This window comes from Bos mutus, chromosome 5 (genome assembly GCF_027580195.1).
Source record: "Bos mutus isolate GX-2022 chromosome 5, NWIPB_WYAK_1.1, whole genome shotgun sequence".
NCBI lineage: Eukaryota > Metazoa > Chordata > Mammalia > Artiodactyla > Bovidae > Bos > Bos mutus.
The window spans coordinates 15947317-15972575 of record NC_091621.1 but is presented as its reverse complement, the minus strand read 5'-3'; the positions used below and the strand labels follow the sequence as shown (position 1 = coordinate 15972575).

General features: G+C 40.6%; 1 protein-coding gene across 1 annotated transcript; it reads left to right on the top strand.

The window, feature by feature from the left end:
- Nucleotides 1-666: 666 nt before the first annotated feature.
- Nucleotides 667-20529, top strand: NEMP1 (nuclear envelope integral membrane protein 1). The gene is made up of 9 exons (XM_005901705.2): nt 667-821; nt 8537-8661; nt 9819-10038; nt 11374-11446; nt 12702-12795; nt 13275-13389; nt 14093-14318; nt 15114-15287; nt 16029-20529. The coding sequence occupies exons 1-9, from the start codon at nt 695-697 to the stop codon at nt 16210-16212; spliced, it is 1338 nt and encodes a 445-aa protein (XP_005901767.1). The 5' UTR covers nt 667-694; the 3' UTR covers nt 16213-20529.
- The last annotated feature ends 4730 nt before the right edge of the window (nt 20530-25259 follow it).

Genomic DNA, 25259 nt, shown 5'->3' with positions numbered 1-25259 from the left:
TTTCTGTCTTAATTTTGGCTTCTTTATAAATGAAGCTATTTATCTTCCAGGATGTTGTGAGGAATAAAAAAGATTCTCTTAATCTTCGCATGGATTTAGCTCCCTGCCACCCCCCCCCACCCCCCCAAAAAAAAATCCTACCCTACGACTACATTTTTAAACGTTAATGTTTATTCCTTATAAAACTGTTAACAGAATTTTTTGTATAGCTTCCGTTTTAAATCATTTAAGACTTTGGAAGACAGTCGTTTTAAGTTTCCCACAACGGAAAGATAATGGTGAACAGCAAAGAAAGAAAACAGAAGGAATCTGAGAGAGTTTCGATGGAAATAACAAGTTTGGTCAAGACTGTCTCGCCCATTCTGATTTTCTATTGGTTAAGCTTACCATCAATCGGTCCAGTTGTAAATAAAGTGGAGACGGAAGCATGTTGTTAAGGGGCGGGATCTTCCTGTCGCCATTGCTACGGTGAGAACATGTTTTCTTATAGGCTGAAAGATACCATTTTCCGCCCTCCCGCATCAGTTGCTAAGAGGCGGGACTATAGGGTGCAAAAAGGACTGTGTGCTCGAAGCACCGCCCATCCGATTGGGTGATAGGGGGTGGGCCTTGTAGCGGATAGGCTGCTGGTCCTGCCTGTTCCGGGTTAGTTGCCGGGGAGAGGCACGTGAGGAGGAGGAGGCTTGAGGAGACCATGGCGGGAGGAATGAAAGTGGCGGTATTGCCGGCAGTTGGTGCCGGGCCCTGGAGTTGGGGGGCCGGGAGTTGTGGGGCAGTGCGGCTGCTTCTGGTCCTCTTCGGCTGCTTTGTCTGCGGCTCAGGTACTGCGAGCAGCAGCTGCCAAGGGGGCGGGTGCCGAGGGTTTATGTTTAGAAAGGTGGAGTGTCCCCAGGGCGTGGGCCGTTATTCTGCTGAGGGGCGCGGGCGTGGTGCGGAGAAAGGAGCTACATCCTAGACGAATTGGGCGCCTGCCTTGAGGGGCCAGAGGCCCTAGGGGCGGCTTGCGGGAACTATCCAGAATCGGGAGGAGCCTGGAGCCCTTTTGGCGGAGACATAGAGGCCTGCACTGGGTGAAAAGCGGTCCTGGGGGCTCCGTCTTGCTTCACTGGCTTCCTCGATTTCTTTCTTAAAAGGAAGGTGACCCGAGGACCGAATGGACAGAGAGCACTGCCATTGGAAAGGGAGCATCCTGTTCATTCAGAAAATTAGCAACACCTGAGCATATGCTGTCAGGACTCAGGGAACAATGGCTGAGCAGATGATTGTAGTTCACTGAAATGTAATGATCTCTTATCAATAACTTGCGGACTTGTAAGATCCTGGCCCCTACCGGCCTTATGGGACCGATGTGGAGCAGTTAAATTCCAGTTTCCGAAAAGAGAGAAACGTTAGTTAATGTCTAGTAATTTTCTTTTGTAAATTTATTCATCCTCAAGCGAACTTTCTTGATGACTGCTGCTGCTTAGTTGGCTTTGGACTGGGATGAAATTATTTTCCTTTTCCGCTTTATTTCAGAAAACCTAGGGTGTGTTTGTAAAAAAAAAAACCTCCTTCGAACCTTATTAATTGCACGACAGAAAGATAAGTTTGGAAGCTTCCACTGGAGGAAGTTGAGACTCTTGGGGTTAAGGGTAACCATATCTTGTAAACACATACGCTTTCTCTCCTCTCCCATCGTTTGCTGCCTCTTTCTTCTTGATTATCCTGAGCTACAGCTTTAAGATTATCTCTCAACCTTAAGGATACACAGAACTAGTTTCAAAGTGCAGCGACCGTCTGAAACATTTTTTTTTTTTTTAAGGGAGAGGGATATAGGTATCCAAGTAGACACTTTTTCCAGAGTCAGGGTCCAGAGTATCATTTGAAGGACTGCATAATGATCGGAATGACCTTTGACCAGATGTTTAACCGTAGAAGTTTGTGTATTGTGGAGATGAAAGTATTTATTCCAAAATGCTCCTCCTTAGTGCTCAGTTAGTAGTCTCAAGCTTTCTTTAATAAGATGAATGGGGACTTTTTGGCTTGGAGAAGGGTAAACTCAGGGAATACTTGTTTTTCGTGGCCTAGTGGATGATGTAGGTGGTAGCTACAAAAGACAGTCATGTAACAGCTTTCTAAAGTGAGAGGTACCTAAAGAGAGAATGGAGTACTTCAAAAGACAAGAGTTCTTTCTCACTGAAGGTTGTTGAATTCGATTATAAAAATCATTTTAATTTATTTTAGATTAGTTGACAAGAACAATTAAGCATAAAGAAGTAGAAAAAACATTCACTTTATTTTGTCAGAGTCAGTCCGTTAAAGCACTCTTTCTTCTGGTCTGTTTCTATGTGCTTTTAATTTAAAAAATTTTGTTTGAATTTACAATACATTAACTGTCAGCAGTCCAGTTCTCTTCCTTGGAGGCCACCAGTTGTTACCAGAGGTAGTTTTCTTATTTGGTTTTGTAGCATAAGCGTTTTCCTTTGTCATTTAAAAGTCTTCATTAAAGTTATTCTACTTTTATGCTATGGACAAATTTTTTTTTTTTTTAAGAATAGATTCTTAAAAATGGCTAAAATATGTTTAAGACCCTTGAAACATCTTGCTAAAATATTTTTCTGAAAATATGTGCCAGTTTATACTACTATCAGCTCTATTTGTTTGTGACCCGTATCCTTGCCAGCACTGGATATTCCAGACTGAAACACCTTTGCTAATTTGGTAGATTGAAAGTGGTATCTTAATTATTTTGAATTTCTTGCATTAATTGTGAAGTAGCATCTTTCAAGTGCTCATTAGTTATTTAATTATCTGTTTAGACATATTTTTTAGAGTGTGTGTCCTTTGCTCTTGGTCTGTTTATTGTGATTACTATTTATTGGGGTTTTTGTGTACTTTTAAAATCAATTGATGAACCTTTTTAACATATTAAGGATATATATTTTATAATTATTTATTACAAAACTTTAATGTTTGTCCCTTTTTATCTTTTTTATTTAGATCTTTTTAAATAGAAGAGTTATATTTTTATGTGGTTGCTAGATTTTATTCTTTTTTAAATTTTTATTTGGTTAAACAGAACCATGTGTGATCTTAGTTTCCCGACCAGGGATTGAACCCAGGCTCTGGCAGTTAAAGTGTGGAGTTCTAACCACTGGACCGCCAGGGAGTCCTAGGCATTTTAGTTCCCCAACTAGGGAGCACACCCACACCTTCTTGTATTGGAAGCATGGAGTCTAACCACTGGACCGCCAGGGAAGTTTCTTGATTTTATTCTTTAGATTTATTTCCATTGCTTTTATACTTAAAGAGCCTTCCAGAATTGAGTTTTTATATGTGTATATTTTGTAGTACAATTTAATTATTTTTCATTTTACTTTTTAACCAATGATTAATGTTAGCATTTGGTGTGAGGTGAGTAACTAGATGAATTTTGTTTTCCAGATAACTGTCAATTGTCCCAGCATCCCATTGAATAATCTATTGCTAAGCCCACTAACTTAATGATGCTAGTTTTTAAAGAGAATTTTAAAATGCCTTTAAGTATGAACTGGATTACCTCTTGACATAAATGATTAGAGGCTATTTAAGAATTAGAGGAGGTGGTTTTTCATGACTTTTTTAGGTCTTTTCTGGTCCTCAAATACTATGAATCATTTTCATTACCTTCTACCAGTAAGATGTTAAAAGATCAGTGCTGTTGATTGAAAAGTTGATGAATATAAGTAAATAAGAAGTTTCTAACTTTTGAGTAGCTAGTTCATGGGTAAATACAAGCAAGCAAGTTGTGATCCACTAAATTCCAAGAAGAATTCGATCTTTGGGCTTAAAAGGCATTTTTAAATTTATTTTTTGACTACCTTGTGGCATTGGAGATCTTAGTTCCCTGACCAGAGATCGAGCCCATGTCCCCTGCTGTGGAAGCTTAGAGTCCTAACCACTGGACTGCCAGGGAATTCCTCCCAAAGTGCTGCCTCTTATAAAAATGTTTTATTTCTTTAGGAAAATGACATTGAATTTATGTATTTAGTTTTATCTTTTTATTTATTTTTGGCTGCACTGGGTCTTTGTTGCTGTGAGGGTATCTTTTCTAGTTATGGCAAATGGGGGCTACTCTCTAGCTGTAGTGTGGGCTTCTCATTGCGTGGCTGCTCTTGTTGCAGAGCATGGGCTCTAGGCACTGGGCTCAGTAGTTATGTCACATGGGCTTAGTTGCTTCTCTTCATGTGGGATCTTCTGGGATCAGGGGTTGAACCCATGTCTTCTGCATTGGCAGGTGGATTCTTTACCATTGAGCCACCAGGGAAGCCCCTGAAGAATTTTAAAATTGTCTTAAAAATACTAATTCCTTTTCCTGGCATTAAGTTTTTCAAATGGCCTATGCTATTGACATATTATTTGTATCTTACTGTTTCCCTGGTGGCTCAGATGGTAAAGAGTTTACCTGCAGTACAGAAGACTCTCCCTGGGTTGGGAAGATCCCATGGAGAAGGAACTGGCAACCAGTATTCTTACCTGGAGAATTCCATGGACAGAGGAGCCTGGTGGGCTACAGTCCATGGAGTCACAAAGAGTCTGACACAACTGACCGACTAACACACACACTTTCTTGAAAATGTGTTTAAAGATGAGTTGTGTTACATTACTTGCTATAGGAGAGGAGTTAATAAAGTTAATAAACTCTTGGGTTTTTAAAAATTTATTTGTAACCACAATAGTTTTAAGTTTCACAAATTTTACTTTCTTACAGTCTCCAGAAGAAAATAAACTTTTGATTCAAATTTATGAGTGGGTGTTCTTTCAGTATATTTGTGGATTTGCTAGTGAAACAAATGTCAGTAGAATTTTGGAAAGGTTTCACTTTGTGAAAAATAGGCTTGGAGGAAATCCAAACTACTATTGAACACTAGTAAGAAGTTTATAGATGGGGTTCAGGATATTCTACCCCAAAATATGGCACCTTGGCATACTGAATATTTGAAGCTGAAGGAGTCTGAGAAAACAACAGAAGCTGAAAAGTCACTCTGACCTTCCCCACTTTGCCATTTTTCCTTGAAATAGGCCATAAAATCCTCATGTGAGAGGTGCCCTCCCTTACCTGAAGGAAAGGAACATCCTTAGCTTTGAAGACAAAGGGATACAAAGAAGAATCCTAATAAGTAGGCCTTGCTCAGTTTCCCCCACTTTACTATAGTTACCTCATACCCAACCCATCTTATTCCTCTTTGATGATGCACTCTTCTTCAAACCTAGCATAAGAGTATGTAGGTCTGTTTCTTCGGGTCTTTATTTCCCTAGAGGCTTTCATGTCACATGTGAAGTGAAAGTCACTCAGTCATGTCCGACTCTTTGCGAACCCATGGACTGTAGAGTCCATGGAACTCTCCAGGCCAGAATACTGGGGTGAGTAGCCTTTCTCTTCTCCAGGGGATCTTCCCAACCCAGGGATTGAACCCAGGTCTCCCGCATTGTAGGCAGATTCTTTACCAGCTACGCCACAAGGGAAGTCACATAAAACATTAAATAAGTATGTATGCTTTTCTCCTGTTAATATGTCTTTGTCAGTTTAATTTTCAGGCCTGGCCAGGCTCTTAAGAGGGTGAAGGAAAACTTTTCCTTCCCCCTACAAAATCAACTGAATTTTAAAATATTGAGATACAATTCGCATACCATAAAATCCACCCTTTCATTGGTTTTTGGTATGCAGTTGACCCTTGAACAACTCAGATTTGAATTGCATGAGTCCACTTACACATGGATTTTTAGTTTCAGTATATACATATTACACTTCCTGGTCTTTGGTTGGTTGAATCCACAGATGCGGAACTGTGGGTACAGAGGGCTGGTTTTTGACTGAGCAGAGAGGCGGCATCCCTACACATCTGTTGGTTAAGGGTCAGCTGTACTCATAATGTGCAGCCATCACCACTAATTCCAGAATATCTTCATTATTCCAAGGGATACCCCTGAGGAGTCATTCCCCATTCCCTTCTCCTCCCAGCCCCTGGCAACTACTAATCTGCTTTGCTTGTTGTGGATATTTACATAAATAGAATCATTTAATATGTGGCCTTTTGTTTGACTGGCTTTCATTCAGCATAATGTTTTAAAGGTTCATGTAGTATATATCAGTACTTTTTTTTGTGGCTGAATAATATTCCATCATATTGATAATAACCACTTTTTGCTTATCCATTGATCAGCTGATGAGATTTAGGGTGTTACCACATTTTGGTTATGGATATAGCTGCAGTGAAGTTTTGTGTACAGGTTTCTGTGTGAACATGTTTTCAGTTCTCGGGTGTATACAAAGGAGCGGAATTGCTGTGTCTAATAACTGTTTTTGTTTTTGAGGAACTGCCAAGCTGTTTTCCAGAAAGACAGCATTTTTTATTCCCACCAGCAATGTGTGAGGGTTACAGTTTCTCCACATCCTTGCCAACTGTGGTTATTGTCCTCTTTTTTTCTTTGGTTTAGCCATCCTACTGAGTGTGAAGCGGCATTTTATTGTGATTTTGACGTGCATTTCCATAGTGATTAATGATGTTGAGCCTTTTTTTCATTATGCTTATTGGCCATTTGTATATTTTCTTTCAAGAAATGTCTATTCAAATCCTTTATGTAATCTAAAAATTTTTTTTTCTTCTCTTTTTGTTGAGTTATAGTAGTTCTTTATATATTCTGGATACTAGACCCTTATCAGATAAATGACTTACAAATATTTTCTCCCACTTTGTGGGTTGTCTTTTCATTTTCTTGATAGTGGCCTTTGAAACAAAGTTTTTAAATTTTTTGAAGCCATTGTCTAATCCAAGGTCACAAAGATTTACACACTTGTTTTTTTTCCTTCTAAGTATTTTGTAGTTTTTGCTCTTAATGTTTAGGTTTAGGACTGAATTTAACAGTTCAGTTCAGTCGCTCAGTCGTGTCCGACTCTTTGCGACCCCATGAATCGCAGCACGCCAGGCCTGTGTGTCCATCACCAACTCCTGGAGTTTACCCAAACTCATGTCCATCGAATCGGTGATATCATCCAGCCATCTCATCCTCTGTCATCCCCTTCTCCTGCTGCCCCCAATCCCTCCCAGCATCAGGGTCTTTTCCGATGAGTCAACTCTCCAATACTTTGAGGTGGCCAAAGTATTGGAGTTTCAGCTTCAGCATCAGTGCTTCCAATGAACACCCAGGACTGATCTCCTTTAGGATGGACTGCTTGGATTTCCTAAAATTAGTCAGCTTCACTCTAAAATTGTGTCATTGCCTTTGTGCTTGTATAACTTTGGTTTTCTAAGTTTTGGTGGAGGTTTTTGTTTTGGGGTGTTTTGTTAGTTTATTTAGATCTTTCCCCCTTTACACTAAGAACCAAAGTGATAACTACATTTCCACTTAGAGTAGCATTTAATGAGTTGATATATACAATATGGTACAAGGAAGATACTGAAATGTTCTGTGGTAAAGAAGGTAGCTTGTGCAGACTGCTGCTGCTGCTGCTGCTGCTGTGTCGCTTTAGTCGTGTCCGACTCTGTGCGACCCCATAGACAGCAGCCCACCAGGCCTCCCATCCCTGGGATTCTCCAGGCAAGAACACTGGTGGGGGTTGCCATTTCCTTCTCCAGTGCATGAAAGTGAAAAGTGAAAGGGAAGTCGCTCAGTCGTGTCCGACTTTAGCGACCCCATGGACTGCAGCCTACCAGGCTCCTCTGTCCATGGGATTTTCTAGGCAAAAGTACTGGAGTGGGGTGCCATTTCCTTCTCCGTGTGCAGACTGAGGTGGGAAGATTCTGAGAGTGGTCACCTGTTAACCTTAACTTAGCTGAGTTTGAATATAAACTCCTGAGGATACCTCTTCTGTTTTGGTAAAATCTAAGGGACTGCATATGTTAATTGGTCGCTTTTAAAACTTGAAACAAAAACAGCTAGGAAAAAGAAACTTTGCAGTCTTTTAGTATCTGTTTAAAGTACTTCAAATACAAAAGATGTTGCTAATTTTGTTCATCCTACTCAGGAAAGGAATAGAGGAAATCACTGGATGGGTTACTTTAGCTATGCCTTTATAAGGAAAACAGGACCTGGTATGAATCTCACTTAAGCAATTTATTAGCTCTGTGGCTTTGGACTAAGTACTTAATTGTTCCTAAATATCAGTTTCCTCATTTATAAAAATGAATATTATGAGAGTGCCTACCTGATAGCATTGTTGGGAGGGTTAAATGAAACACATATTGTCTGTCTTAATACACACATAATAGTGGATTTTATTATTACTCATCCTGGATTAGTGACTATTTATAATATATTTTAAAATTACATTTGACAAAAACAAGACTCTGCCTTACTCCTTCTCCCATCTTAGTTTTCTTCTTTGTGTCAGTCCCTGATATTTTAACCCAGCTTTTAGAAAGTAGTCAGTTTAATTTTTTTAAACTTTAGAAAGTTTAAAAACTTTTAGAAAGTAGTCAGTTTAATTCTATTCATGAAATGAGTTATGGTTATTAGTTTGTTTTGTTATATTTAATTGTTATTTTCTTTAATTGTTATTTTTTTTCTTTGCATAAAGCCGGAATTGATTTAAACGTGGTCACGCTTCGGGAATCCGAAATTCTTTTTATGAATACCAGTCGACAATCCTGTTACAAAAATGTGCTTATCCCAAAGTGGCATGATATATGGACACGGATACAGGTAATGATTTCGAGGCTCTGGGGAGTGGCAGATTTTGTGAATATTTGATTAGTGAGTACTTTGACACTTAATTCACTTTTCACAATTAAAATATATATATATATATATAAATATAAAATTAACAACCTTGATAAGATTGCAGTTATTCTTAATCTCATCAGTGTTCTCATCAGTAAAGCATTTATCCCTACTTTGTGTTCCTCTCTCTGTTCCTTTAAGTGGCCCACAATACTTGACCCTGAAGTAAACTTCCTTCCTTCTTTTCCCCAAGAGACTATTTTCTTCTCTTCCCGGGCTCCTTTTACACACACACACCCCTCTTTCTTTTTAAAGGCCTCATGCCTTCTTTGGGCTGGAAACTGTTGTGTGCTTGTCAGGATGTACACTCTGCCTTGCTGCTCCTATTGTGTTTTGATTCTGCACAAGATGTTGCATAAATGCCCTGAACTGGTTTCCCCTTGATAGAATGACTTTGGTCTCTTTTATTTCATAACACTGTTGAGCCACCTGGCAAGCAAGAGCGTCTGGCTGTACTGATTAAACAAAATGAGTCCTTTGGAAATGTTTCTGCTGCTATAAGCATAGTCACTGATCAGAGCATTTGTTCACATCAAAAAACACAAGGGTGGGCTTTTTCAAAAAATTCTCTTTTTTCATTGTCTGATATAAAGATCATATTCCATCTGGGGCACATTATAACCAACATTTACCCATAGTCCGTAATTTGTGACAAAGGGTTGAACTCAGCCTGTCATTATGGGAAACATTTTTGGTGCTGTTTACGCCTGGCAGTTTTCTTTATATTCTGGACCCTTGCTTTGTATGATCTTTCATAAATAGCTGTATTGGTAACTCTTTCAACTTAGAAGTCTTTTTTTTTTTTTACCCCTATGCTCTAGCCTAATAGATTCAGATCATGTTAACAATAAGACATTCTAACAGTTGCCTCTGAGCCATGTGCAGTGCTATTTGCCTAATTATCTTTTAGCTGCTTTTATCTCCATATTTCTCATAAGCCTGTGAAAAGCCAGTGCCATTAATGATTTAGCTATTTATTCTAAAGGGTTTTTTTTTGTTTTTTTTTTTACAAATTGTATTTGGAAAAAGTTTAAATTCCTACTTCCTTCTTTCTCATCCTGATTTTGCTCATGTTACAGATCCGGGTAAATAGTTCCAAACTGGTACGAGTTACCCAGGTGGAGAATGAAGATAAACTGAAGGAGCTAGAGCAGTTTAGTATCTGGAACTTTTTTTCCTCCTTTTTAAAAGAGAAATTGAATGACACCTATATTAATGTGGGTCTATACAGCACAAAAACCTGCCTCAAAGTTGAGATTTTAGAGGAAGATACCAAGTACAGTGTCATTGTGACTCGGAGTAAGTCTTACCTCTGTTTTTCTGATGGATTCTATGGTGAGAAGAGACTGAGCTTTGGAGGGTATAATTAGTGAGAGAAGTCAGTCCAAGACAGCTCCATTTTGGTTCTGATTATAACCTGAATATACCACTGCTCCAAACATTGCAGACAGACTCCACCCCTCATAAAAGCCTTTAGGCCTAGATTTGAGACTTCACCATGTCTTTCATTCTGAGTACTTCCTTACTTGGATTGTGAAGGCTTGAATTCCTAATACTTCCAGTGGCTCTGAGCTGATATACCTAGAATTCTTCAGAGTTGGATAGATGTATTCCTGTCTTTTGGGCTCTTTAACTGTAGGCCTGTATATTTCAGCCTACATTTAAAGACATGAATGGTTAAATCAAACTGAGAATAAAATAGACCTGAATACCTCACAAGCAAAAGAATATATGTGGAACCATAAATATGAAGATCACTGCAGTTTCAGGCTTATTCAGTATAACTGGGAGTTTTCCCTTCTCTGGATGTGTCTGAGAAAGTTTCACAGAAGAGGCAGATCATTATCCTGTTGAATTCTCTGACTTTTGGTCTTTTCTTGGTAACTGCTCACCCAGGAGAATAATGTTGTGAGCAGTAGAAGTGTTCCTGGGTTTTGCTACGAAATTTGTTGTGCGCTTTTAACTGTCCTAGAGTTCCATAGTTCTTTCGTTGAACAGGATCAGCCTCTTTTTTTGGTGTTCCCTTTGCATTTACTGATCCCTCTTGCTCCTGTCTGTGGACCTCCCCTAGACTCAGCTCTTGAATGGGAAAGCTGTGGGAGTGACTGGTACACCAGTAAGGGACTTGTGCTTGGGCTCCCTGGTCCTGGGCAATCAGATTGAGTGTAGGCTTTTCCAACACAGTGCTCAGATATCGTCAAAAGAAGTAGGTGGTGGTGTTGGTCAAGAAAAGCAGCCCCTTAGAGAACAACAGAGGGCCCTGACCCAGAGTTCTGGGCTAATCCGAGCCTGTGTGACTTAAGGCTTGAAAACCAGGGTGGTGGAGACCCCTTGTGGGCAGTTGCATGAAGTGCTGATGGTACTATGGCTCCAACCAAAGCAGAGCTTAGCTTCCTTTAGCCTTAGCGTAGGTAGCCAAAACAAAATAAACTCTTCAGGGAAGTATAGACAGAGACCTAATTATACTTTCTTTTTGGAAGGGTGCCAGGCTTTGTGTGGAATGCTGTTAAAATGCTGTTTAGGTGGGCTGTTTGCATTTATTAGCTGACCAGTGATGCCAACATTGCCTTTTATTCTGTAATGCTTTAAATTGTTCGGTTCCCTTGTTAAGCATAAATATTTTATTTATTTCAGGATTTGACCCCAAACTCTTCCTCATTTTCCTCCTTGGACTTACGCTATTTTTTTGTGGAGACTTGCTGAGCAGGTAGGTTCTAAGGCTAGAGGGCGGAAGGAGGATGCTCAGACCTACCCGCTTGACTTCTATCATGAAGTCTTAAAGTGCTGCCATTCCCTTTATGGATGGACTAAGTCATTATCTGCTTCAATCATTACAAAATACTTTAATGTGTGTTATTATTTTTATTTTTTCTTGTATTAATAAGATTGGCAATAATGAAATTCCCCTATTAGGTTACCCATAATATGATGGGATTTAGCCAATATATCACCATCCTTCTACCATTAGCCATATTTAGCCCTCATTTTTACAGGGTTGTGTTTTACATTTTACAGGATGAGTTTCATGCTGTTCAGAGGTAAAGAAGCAAGGATCAATCACTTAACTCATTTCCTGCCTGTAGAAACCCACTAGCTAAGATAGGTGAAACAGGCATGTACAAATACAAAGGAAACACATAGTCTCCCTGATAGCTCAGATGGTAAAGAAGCTGCCTGTAATGCAGGAGACTGGGTTCAATTCCTGGGTCGGGAAGATCCCCTGAAGGAGGGCATGGCAACCCACTCCAGTATTCTTACTTGGAGAATTCCATGGACAGAGGAGCCTGGCCGGCTACAGTTCATGGAGTTGTAAAGAGTCGGATATGACTAGTGACTAACCCCCATGCGCACAGATAACAAACATTCAGCAGAGATAGAATCAACATTAACTTTGTATACAAGGAGAATATTTGTGAAGTAGTGAATGAAAGCTTAACCAATTGAAGTTCAGCTGGAGTGAGGTTGTTGGAAGTTGTTCCTTATTTTGGGGATCCTGAGAGAAATTCAAAATGAAGGAGGAATATTTGGTAGAAAGAGCCTAGACTAAGAGTAGGAGCTCTCTGTTCTATGCCCTTTGGGGTAAGCAATTCAGTTCTTGTTATTAGTTTCCACTTGGCAGTCCTCTTATCCCTTTCTTCTCCCCAGAGAAGCTGTGCAGTTCCCAGAAGAAAGATTCTCATTAAAAATTGGGTGGGGAGCAGTTCTGGGGATGGGAGCTGGAGACTAAGCAGAGGTTTATTGTTGGGGTGTATTTGAGGGGCTGACATTGGTACTAATCCTTATAATTTGGCAGCAACTACACTGTACTGGTCTCTTTAGTTTTCTGACCTCAAATGTTGAGCAAATACCTGTTCTCATCTTGTACCTTTTTCCTACCTTTTGGCTGGGATTGTGGTCTGGTTTGAACAGTGTCATGTGTGAAGAATACAAATGTAGTAATGAAATGAATTTTCTCTCTGCAGAAGTCAAATCTTCTACTATTCTACTGGGATGAGTGTGGGAATTGTGGCCTCTTTACTAATCATCATTTTTATAGTATCCAAGTTTATGCCCAAGGTAAGTGGCAGAATCCTCGCATGCAATCAGGATGAGCTTGGGTAGATGAAGGATTGTTTTCTTGGATAATCTTACAGCACTGAAAATTTGCATTGATGGCTGATAAATCAATGTCCTACTTTTTCCTTGTTTCAGAAAGATACTTTCCATGATGAAACTTGGAGCCTGATGGCATACAATCTCTCCCTTTTTATTTGAAATCCTGTGTAGAGTGTGTGTGTGTGGGGTGGTTAAAGTGTTTTTCCTGTTTATTAATTATATACATTATATAGCCAGGCTTTTAAGTTATTTAGCATCTCATTTTCCCAGTGTTCTTTGCACACTGTATAATTTTAAGTGTAAAGTACATATTTTTAAGAGAGATGTTTTGTGCATTTTTAGTAGGTTGAATTTTTTTTTTAAATTGCAGTTCCATTTTGCTTCTTGTATGTAGGGAAAGCCTGTTGTAACTTTTTGCTTTCACTTCTACTCTGTTTTAGAAAAGTCCCATTTACATCATCCTGGTAGGAGGCTGGTCCTTTTCTCTGTACCTCATTCAACTAGTTTTTAAAAATTTACAAGAGATCTGGAGGTGTTACTGGCAGTATCTTTTAAGTAAGTGTTATTGGTTTTGCTTTCCTTTTTATATGTTTATAGGCTGTTTTAGTTAATTTGATCATGAAAAGATATTGCCTGCTTATGGAGTTTAATAGTCTATGCCATTTTATTAACTTGTAAAAATCATAGTTTTTATTTCTAACTCTACAGTTGTCACCTTTTCTTAAATTAAGATGATGCTGCTAGGGAGAAGACTAATTTGTTGGGGTTTATAGGTATATCTCTCTTTATGCATAGACATCTTTCTGAAAAGCTGTAAATTGACTTTTGAATATAATTGTATTTTAAATTCACTTGAGGACCTTAAGAAGTAAAGGACTCTATAGTGAACACTATCTGTAAAACAAGAAAAGAATCCTTTGGTTGTAAAGATAGTAACTCTTAATCTATCCTTTGAGAAGGAATTAATTTGGATTTTCATATATTAGGTTTTTGAAACAGACTATTTTAGAGTTGTTCAACATGTAGCTTTAATTCCCCATTTGAGAATTAAATAAGTTTGAGACAACAGAAATGATAGAAACTTAAAAGAGATGAATATATATGAATAATGAAGGAAGTATGAATAATTGAATAAAGATCTTATCCATTTTCCTGGTTCAGTAGGTGCTATATAGTGAATTTACTGCTGCTCCCCAGACGGGATATTTTTACCAATTGTAGATGAAAAAAGAATGTCTTCTGATAACTCTCCTCATAGGCTATGTGCTCGCAGTTGGATTCATGAGTTTTGCAGTCTGTTACAAGTATGGGCCTTTGGAGAATGAACGAAGTATCAACCTGCTGACCTGGACCTTGCAGCTGCTGGGCCTGTGTTTCATGTATTCCAGTATCCAGATACCACACATTGCCCTTGCCATTGTCGTCATTGCACTGTGTACTAAGAACCTGGACTACCCTATTCACTGGCTGTACATCACCTACAGGTGACTGAAAGGCAATGTAACTTTGTACTGAAGCATGCAATGTGGGATGCAGTTGCAGCAAAAGGAAACAGGTTTTGACCTGGGAGCCTCTTTGTTAATGTCAGTTTATTGTATTATGTTTCACTTGTGTTTCTTTCAAGTCTTTCTTTTTATATTCTCTGTAAACATTTTAAAGAACTTATAAATTCTAATCATTTTATATAAAATAAAAACATCTAGTAAAGTGTCATGTGTTCCTGTTACCACTAGGTGGTGCAAAGTATATTACTTTTATGCCACATGCCTCAGTCACCTGGTTTCGGATTATGTCACACTGCCTTTCAGATTGTTTTGGGAGTCCTAGTCTTAGTTTAAGGTGTAATTCAAGCATGTGGTCACTTTTGCCTGGTGACTATGGAATGGTCATAGGTTCTGAGGTTATCCATGGTTTTTCTTTCTAGTACAGATAGTCAAAGTAATACCTTCAGTTCATGGGGAGATCCAGGTTAATGCACCACAATCTTATGCCATCATTTTCTTGTAGTTTTCCATTTATTGGGGGAGAAATATTTTGTCTATCACTTATAAGTGAATTTATTCACATTAGTGAATAATATTGACTACTCTGACTTGTCAATGGTCTAATGTGTCAGGCGTCCATTATAACTAAGGATATCTGTGGAATAAAGGTGGGAGTGATGACTCTTAATGATTTAGGCTCTCTGCTATATGCTTGACCCACTGAAGGGAGTTAAGAGATAACGATGGACGAAGATTACTGATTAATCATTCATGATGTTATTTTCGTGAGCACAGAAAGATGTGTAAGGCAACAGAAAAGACTGTCCCCCCCCGTCTTCTGACAGAAGAAGAATACCGGCTACAAGGAGAGGTGGAGACCCGAAAGGCTTTAGAGCAGCTTAGAGAATACTGCAACAGTCCAGACTGCTCAGCTTGGAAGACTGTTTCTCGAATTCAGTCTCCAAAGAGGTAAACAAACTCTTGGCCAGAAGTACCAGGCATCTGTCAGGGTAATCATGACGCTAGAGTTTTAATAGAGACTATATTTCTATAATCATTTTGTATTTGTGGCTTTGTTTTCTTGTTCTTCTAGGAGTAGTCAAGGGAAGGTTACGTATATCATATGTTTAGCCGTAGCCATTTTCTGATTCCTCAAGGAACTATTTACTCTAACTTTGATTGTAGCATTGAAATGAGAAGATTCTAGTACAATATTAAGTTTCTCCTCTTACAGTTTTGTGTTGCTCTCTGAATGTTTAATATATTTTTTGAGGTGAGAGGGATCCTTGGAAGCAGTCATACCAATGAATATATGAAACTTCAGTTTGGAATCTTGATGGCATAAAGTTTATAGGGCCATAAACACAAATAAATGTGCAATGCTCCTTAATCTTATCAAGGATTACAGATAACTGAAGGAACTTTAGCACTTCCATAACTAAAAAGGGTAAGCAGACTTCCATAACTTGAAAGTGCTTGTTAAGCAGGATGGTGTTGCAGGGAATATCCGCCTACGACCCTAGTTTTCCTCCTCTTCTCATTTCTTGCTTTGGTCTACTTACCTGCCAGAGGAAGGATAAGGCTGGGAGCTAGGCTCAGTATCATTTGAGCTGAGAGCACATCAAGATTTCAATTTGTTCTTATTTTGAAAGAAAACAGGGTGGAAGGCAGCTTCTAATGAGTAAATGAGTATTATCTTCTCTTTTCCAGGTTTGCTGACTTCGTGGAAGGTTCTTTCCACCTCACACCCAATGAGGTTTCTGTTCATGAGCAGGAGTACGGCTTAGGGAGCATTATTGCCCAGGACGAACTCTCTGAAGAAACATCCTCTGAGGAGGAGGACTCAGATTCTCGGTACCCCCTTGTCGTACAACAGAACAGCTTCCTGACTTAGGTGGATTGACTTCGTACCTCAGTGGTCCAGGTTGCGTGTGTTTGGTGTGCAATTGCTTCTCAAATCTTTGAAGCCGGGTGGGATAACTGCAGAAATTCTTCCACTGAAATTAGAGGCCTGAGTAGACCTCCCTCTGGAAATGGTCTCTGTGGGGTCCCGAGGAAGCAGAGTGGATAACGTAGTGGCTGCTTCCCAGTACATCCTGTTGGTTCAGTTCTCAGCCCGCTTTTATATTTCCGAAGAAACTAGATTGCCACAGCTAGCCCGGGGCATTCCAGTTCCTCTTTGAAGTTGGTTCAATTGTGGCATTTCAGACTCGGAAGTGATAACTGTTACATGTGAATTAATGCTTTCAGACTATGGCAGCATCTTCAGAGACAAATCCACAAATCTGAGCCTCTCTTACTTCTGCTTTCATTTCGTAACTTTAGCATAATCCTTGTTTTAACTGTTCTAAGAGGAAAATGGATTATTATTTGCCTGTCTTGTTTTTTTAAATTAACACATTAAAAAAAAAGTGAAAGTTATGTTCCATTACTAGCAAGTGCTCCAGAGCGACAGGCCTCCCACACATTTATTAATATGGGTTGTCCATTAAAGCCCCAGTAACTCTTGTGCTGAACTTTGAATTAATTCTCACACCGATGATATTCTAAGTCCTGCTTACTTTAGGAACATGCCTGCAGGCCCTTCTGTAGATGAGGTCTGTTGGGGTTTTTATTATATTGCACTGGCCAAAAAGTTCGGGATTTTCTGTAAGCTCCTTACAGAAACAAATTTTTTGGCCAACCCAGTATTTAACTTCCAATTCCAAATAGGCTTTTAGGCATCCCTTCCAATTCCTCTTTGTCCCCTTTGCCCTTTCAAGAAGGGTCTATTCTCTCATCTCTGATTATGTACACTTCAGATTGTTTTATTTCTTATATTTTCTTCTCTTTGATTTATAGCATTATTCCCACTAATTAGGAGAAGTGATCTTATTTAGGGAATTTAAATGCTTTTTACTGGTTCTCTTATTTTTCCTGTCCACTGGTCACACATCTTTGAATTGTTGTGGGATCAAGAAATTATCTCCTTTTCCTTCCCCTTCCTTTGTCTACCCATTCAATTAATACCTATTCTTAATAGTCTTTGCTTGCCACCTGTCCCTCTCCCTGCAGGAAGCCTGGCTCATTTGTGAGCCCTGAAACTATCTGTGAAGGCTCTTGATACAACATATATGTTGTAGCTGTGTGGCTGCCACAATTCGCATTGCCAGGAGACAGACTTCCAGATCATCCTTGTGCTCTGGGTGCTTGCGCAGCCATCAGGATCAGGTGTGCTTTCCTATGAACTCCTTGTACTTATTTGCAATTCCATTTCTGACCAGAGGTTCCTGCTGCCTTTTATTACAGTGGCATTGGTTTCACATTCTTTTGCCACTGGAAAGTACCCTTATAAACCAGCAATGCTATTTATGAGGGAGCAAATTCCCAAGTCTCTTGTCATTCACTTGGTTCTGTCTTTGTGATCTTCACCCTTGCACCTTGGAAAAAGCTGTAAAAAGCCAGGAAGATAGACACTGATGGCAGGAGCATAGTATTGAACTGACTGACTTACCATGTCGTGGAGAAGACAGATGATTTTTGTTAAAAATCTGCAATGAATGACTCCTTCAGACCACCCATTTAACAGATAATTTTGAAAGGCTCTGGGCTCCATTACTGACTTCCAGAATGTCAGCTCTGAGACTCCGCTCCAGGTGGCCAGTTGATTTTTTTCTGACAGTGTTTCCCACAGCTTTAAACTGTCCTAAAGTTACAACTACCTCAGTTGGCAAATAGGCTTATAGAAGAAAGTGGAAAATACAGTATTTGGACAGATGATGTGGGTTAAAATGCTTTATATTAGGAAACCTTTCTATCTTTGTAGTTATGTACATGGTAGCATTATATCCCTCTGCAGAAAACTATTAAGGCTTCTGAATTTTACTTTTTTTTGCCTCATTTATAGAAATTGAAACTTTGCATATTTAAGCATAAGCTGATTTGAAAAAATAATGCAGCTGTACAAGTGGTCTCAGGGTTCCCTTGAGACTTCAGTACTTTCGCCACATGGCCACTTAGGGATATGGTCACTTGCTTCTAGGCTAATACTTCCTGCCACCTGTCTTTATTTCAGTGAGAAAGCACTGTGAAGTAGAGAAAGATTCTCATCTTTTTCTGTTTAGTAAACTCCTTGTGATATACCACTTCCATCTCAAGACGAGTTTTTCTCACTGTGTTTGAATTTGGGGTGAGTGAAATCAAACTCGGTTTATTACTCCCTGTCTGGTAGTTGGAGAACTCAGCTGTAGGCAGTGCCAATGACAACAGGTCCCGTTGTCGTGAGAGCTCCTCTCAGCGAAGGACGGTGCGGCTGGTGTGCCGTGTGCCCTTGCCCTGCCCTCCTGTGCAGCTCTTCCCCAGATGCCTCTGAGCCTCTGTGTGCCCGGAGATTGCTTGATTCGGTCCACCTTTAGGAGCTGCTCTTGTCTCCTGCTTGGCCACTTAGTCTGCTGGCTCAGTCAGTACTGGAGGCCCTCATTTAATTTTCTCTGGCAGTTACATTGCAGCTTCAGCATAGTCTTGTCTCTCAGACCGATCTCATCAGGAAGGATTGAAGGGATAACTGGAGTGAGCTGGACGTCAGAGCCCTCGTCTGCCGCCACGTCAGCGTCTTGCTCCACAAATATCAAGCTGCAAATTGGCCCTTGGAGTCAGGGTCTCATCAGCATCAGAAATCTATGGCCTCTAATGGATCTGATCAAGTTATATAGAGCATGCCTCCCATTAATGGGAGTACAAGTCAACTGGCTTAAAACACTTTCCCTTCACTTTTCCAGTCAGATTGCTTTCATGAGACCAATGGAATCAATGACTGAAAATATGGAAAATTTAGCACTTTTGATATCTTCTAATAAGAAATACTATCAGCCACTTCATGCCCCAAAACTAGTTTATTTCTCCCCCTAAATTCATGACTTTTATATTCTGTTGCAGAATTTTGCGGATGATACACTTTTGAGTACTGATTTTGTGCTGATAAAGTCCATTCTAGGGCCCAGCCTTTTCTTCACTGACTTGTGTTCCCTTCAACCCAGTCCCCACTTTGCATGTATGATAGACAGTTGATGAAGGAAAGCACCCAAATAGGCTAGATAGTTCCCCAGGGCCTGATTTCCGTAAAAGGCTTGGGAATGGATTATGCAATTGCCTTTCATATTTTTGTGATTCCAGAAAAAAAGATGGGCTCAGATGGATGCCTGTGTAAAAATGGTTCCTAGCTATGTACTCATAAGTTTTCTCTGAATTAAGTAGTGAAAGTTGAAGTAGGAGGAAAGGAAATTAAATGTCCTAGTATTCCTTTGGACTCAGGTCTGACATGACATATGAGATAATAACCTATATTGAAATGCCAAGAATTTTATCTGAACCAAGGAGAGGACAGTTTGACAGATTTATTATGCCTTCATGTTACATAGGCACTGAAACAAAGTAATAAACATAAAATAGCCATTGTGCAAGGCAAGTGCACCTAAAACTTTTTGTTTATGTTTTGATGTAAAAGAAATTGATCATTATTTTTTTAGGGAAACCTATGCAATTTTGGTGATCCAGTGGTATCTCTTGATAGCTTATGGATTCAGTTGCTGTTGAGGTAGATTCTAGACAGTTATTAACTTGAAAAGGGAGTTTGGTGCCTTATATGATGGGAGCCAGAACCTGCTGGGAATAAACAAAGCGAATTCACACCAGTGTCAATGCACAGCTTTAGCAGGAAGGAAATGGCACACAGCACCCCCAGATTTGGGGCTTTTGGCTCCCACACCCCCTGCCCATGTGCATCACCATCCTTTTCACACTTGACAATAACTTGAAAATGGTGAAATCACTATCTCTGCATTTTTCTGCAACATGGGCAATGTTCTTGTTAACATAATAGGTAGCTCTTAATGTAAGTATTTGAACTGTTACAGCCTGCAGTTGCCTCAGTTTATCATGTTTCTAGGATTGATGGTGGAATAGGGAGTTCCTGGGTAAGTTTTAGCCTGTGGGTAATGCCTTAGAGTTATTTTAAAAGATTTGTCATTTATATTTAAAATAAGTGTTCATGAATGTTTGAAAGGAACAAAATGATCAGGGATGACTCTTTGCCATGGGTCTCATTTTCACTCTTTTCTGTAAGAAAAATAAGCAATGTCTTATTATATATTTTTTCATTTTTATTGTTCAAGTTTGTAAGTAATCCCAATTTTAATAAAGTTTTATATACTATGTAGTGGTTTCTCTTAATGAACATGTGCTTTTCTTGTTAGGATCTCTTGTCTTCAGGTAATCAGCAATTAGCTCTTCTGGTTCATCTTTCTAGACAGGTGTTTTGCATGTTATTTATTTTCCTTTTTTTTTTTTAAAAAAACCACTTCTTCCCTTGGAATTTCCCAGTGATCTAGTGGCTGAGACTCCATGCTCCCTGTGCAGGGGGCCTGGGTTTGATCCCTAATCAGGGAACTATCAATAGATCTTGGATGCTGCAACTAAAGAATGTGCCTGCCCCAGTGAAGATCGAAGACCCCACATGCCAAAACTGAGACCTGGTGCAGCCAAATAAAAAATATTTAAAAAATAAACCACTGCTTCCCATCTTGGGTCTGTCTTGACTTCCTTGGACTGAATGGTTTCCGGGATGCCAGATCTCTAAGAGGTATTCTTAAAGGAGCAGAGGGTTATACCGCTGTACTGTCTCATAGGAAAATAATATATAGCTTATTCCTGGTCCAGGGAGCTACTTTGTACTCTAATTCTTTTTTTTTTTTTTAATGGTATAAAGGATCATTTTCTCCACTGAGGTGAGGAGAAGACCTATGGATCCAGCTGTGAGATGCCCACCAAGAGCTTCTGTTGGGTGAAAGGGAGCAGGGCTTTCATGTAGTGAGTATTAGGGGACATGGAATAAAAACTTCAACTGTGTCTTGGCCCGGCTTCTGCAGTAGGAAGGAGACTGGTGGCTTCCATTTTCTGTTTTGGCTATTTTCTTTGCTCTGGGAATCCATTCTAGACTTTGCATTAATTCTGTACCTGTCTCTTCTTATTCAGGCCACATGGAAATCTATTGTCTATTTTTTAAAGACTGTGAAATAGAATGGAAACAGGATGTGGGCCGCATGTGAATTTATGTAGATTAATGCACAGTGATGACATCTTTTCATTCTGTAACCCAACTAGGTAAATAAGAGACATTGGATGATCATCAGTGGTTGAAATAATAAAAAAGCGTTAATTGCCAGATTTATAAGATCGTAGGATTAAAAAAGGTGTGTAAAAGTAGTTCCTTTCAAACTTCAACATGCATAGGAATCATCTGGGGAGCTCGTTAAACTGAAGACATGGGATTCAGTAAGTCTGGGTTGAGGCCCAAGATTCTGCATTTCTAATAAGCTCCCAAGTGATTCAGATGCTGCTGGTCAGTGGACCTCACTTTGAGTAGCATTCTGCTTGTTGCCTGGCACGTGGTAAGTATAGCTAACTCTTCAACAACCTGGGAGGGGGGCATTGGTTAGGTTTGCTGACCCTCTGTCCAGTCAAAGCCTATCCTATAATTTTATAGTTGATGGGCCTCTGTACCTGCCATCCCACATCTGCAGACTCAGCCACCCATGGATCACGTAGTAGCAATATGTACTTACGGAAAAAATCTGAGTGGGACCAGGGAGTTCAAACCCATGTTGTTCAAAGGTCAGCTGTACTTGATCAATGTTACTAATTGATACCAGATAATTGATGAGAGTCAAAAGACCCTCTACTACCAAATACCTCTCCACCATATCTTTTTATTGTGTGACATCTTTTTAAAAAGTGAGTGTCCTGCGAGGACCAGTGAGTGTGAATTCAACAACTGTGAAGGCAGATTGCTGTCCGCTCAACTCAGGAATCAGCATCCAAGGGTTTAGAATTGCTGCTGCTTCTAGTTCTTCTTTGCCATCTTTCTGAAGTATAATTTATAAAATGATACAATTCACTAGTTTTAGATTTTGCTGAGTTTGACAAATGAAAACAGTTGTAACCACTACCAAAGTCATGATCCAGAGCATTTCCATCACCCCCAAAACTTCCCTCATGCCCCTTACACAGACTAGAAATTTTACTGGGAGAAGAAGGGGATTTAAGCTCCAGTTGCTTCAGTTTTCCTGAGAAGCAGGAGGTCAGATCCTGCACCCCCTGTGTCTCCTCCCCACCCCAAGAATGCTGACAGATCTTGTAGTCCTAGCTGGGTCGGGTGTGTATTTTGTACCTTGTAAATTTAGACTGACCCACTTGTTTGCCAAGAACTTTCTGGGTTTTAGCACTCAAATACTCATGTCCAGAAAACTCATCTCAGATCCCCGACAAACCAGGGTGGTTGGTCACCCTAGCTGTGACATTCATGCCCTTGTTTCTAAGCCTGAGTTTCTCATTTTAGAGTCAATTCTCTCCTGGGAGCACAAAGTAGGCACTCAATAAACAAGTCCACGGGTGGACAGAAATGAACCTCATTGTAGGCAGCGGCAGATTCCTGGCCTGGAGAATACAAGGCCTGGGTTCTGATCTTGGCTCTGCCAGGTCTGCAGTGGTATGATCCTGGAAAAGTGGTTTCTCACTCTAGGTATGTTTCCTCCACTGCAAAATAGGGGATCCTTAGTCACTTCTGCCTCTGCTGTGATATAGCTCTACCCATCCATGGAATTATGTTCTGATGACACTTCCGCTCAGCTTTCTCTTTCTTTCTTGCCTCTTGCCATTTCCCCCCTTCAAATATATATAGTAGGTCAATAAATTATGTAAGGGGAGATTCATAATGGAATTGCTGATGGGCCAGGCTTACGCAGAGAGCCGTGAGAGCAAGAGAGTGTGGACTTTGAACCAAGCAGCTGTGGCTAGGAGTTGGAGAGTCAAGTTTCTATTTTCAGGTAAGTGTTTGTAATCCTGATTTGCTCTTTGTGCATTATTGGGAGGGAAGATGGTGGGGATAGGGAGCCTACTGTTTAGGAATTTTCCTGGGTGGATGAAGAGGTCCCGTGGCAAAGAGGATTTTATACGCTTTTTGTCTAGTGGAGGCAGTGATTTCCAGCTGAGCTAGTGCCCAGGAAACAGCATCCAGGCTGTTATTCAGTATTCTAACACAGAAGAAGGAGTACAGAGAGAAATACCAGAACTGGCCCAAGCTGGAATCTATGGCCAACTTAGGCTCAGGAAGCTGCCATTCTGTTTCTGATTCTGCCACACGCTGTCTGTGGAACTCAGGGCACGTTGTGTAACCTCTTTGAGCCTCTGTGTTTGTCTCTAATTTTCCTTTTTGGTGGAGTAATTCTGCACTGCCTACTTCACAGGGTGGGTTAATTCAGTGAGATGACACAGCTGGGAGTTCACTGAAACTGAATAAATGCAACGTTGGGTGTTATCCTTAACTTGGAGGCAAATGGAGAGAAACTTGGGGGTTTTGTCTGCTTTTTTGTTGGCTCTTGTCTATTCCTCCAATAGTGTCACCAATACGCCCTGGCTCCCAATAATATAAGAAGGGTAGGTATGAGGGAGGTACTATTTCTTTGGTCAGAAGACACCACAGCCTGACAAAATTCCTGATTTCAAGAGAGCCTTTCCTTGGCAATAAAGTCTGCTCCTTCTGCCCTCATTTCCAAATTTGGGGGGAAATGGAGCCAGAACTCCGCTTCAACCCCTCAGCTCAGGCCAGCCAGATACCCTTTCCTACCTAGAGGGGGCTTTCTCATGTGGCCAAGCATTTCCCTCTGGGGCTGCAGGCCTGTGAAGGGTTAAGCGAGCCACACCCTCAGCAGGAACAGCCTCGGACTTTGTGCTGAGCAGCCATCTCTGCCTTGCCTGGCTTGACTGGCACAGGGAGCCCTGGCTGGAGGAGGCAGGACAGAGGAAGGTCAGAATCGTGGACACGGGCTAGAGGAGGGCAGAATCTTTCCTGTCTTTCCCGACACCATGGACAGCTCCCACTAACAAGGACACCTCTCCACCCTTGGGGCCTGGGACTCCTATGCCCCCTTCCTGTCACACTAGGATTTCATCTACCATTCTCTGATATTGAAGTTACACCCTGGTTCCAGCGTGGGGTGAGTCCTGCCTTAACCTGTTCCTCTTTTCATATCTTAGGATGCCCTATGTGGGAGCTTCTTCGCTGCCCCCCATCCTCCAACCAATCTTATTCTCGTTCCTTTCAAATCTAAATCCAAAGATGCCTTCTTCCCAGCCCTGCTTCTGCTTCTTACCTTGCCTGCCAAGTTATTTAAAATCTTAACTTTTTCTCAAATCTAGAAAATGTGGGGTGATGATAGTATCTGCTTCCTGGAGATATTCTAAGCAGCAAATGAATGAGTATGTGTAAAGTCTTTAGAGCCTGCCTGGCCCATAGTATTTACCACCTGATTGCTGTTGGCTGCGGTAATCAGTATTCTCATAGCTCCCTCAGTTGTGACTTTACAGGAAGTGATAAGTGCTCACTTTTCCTGGAGCTTGGAGAGGCAAAGTGGAGGGAGAAGGCAGCCTCTGTTCCCTTTCTGCTCCACCGTTCTTCTGGCTTTCCTCCCTTCCCCCACTCAGGTTCAGCGATGCAGGAGAGGAGGATATGGCTGTTTCATTCCTGTTAGGGAGTGGCATTGACCATTGTACTAATAGTTCTGTCCTGCACCAGGGCACCCCGCCTGCTCAGTCCCACAAGAAAGACTGAGGAGGATTGGGTTTCCTCCTTAGGGAGCACTACCATATGCCATGGAGAAGGCAATGGCACCCCATTCCAGTACTCTTGCCTGGAAAATCCCATGGATGGAGGAGCCTGGTAGGCTGTAGTCCATGGCATCGCTAAGAGTCGGACACGACGGAGCGACTTCACTTTCACTTTTCACTTTCATGCATTGGAGAAGGAAATGGCAACCCACTCCAGTGTTCTTGCCTGGAGAATCCCAGGGACAGGGGAGCCTAGTGGGCTTCCGTCTATGGGGTCACACAGAGTCGGACACGACTCAAGTG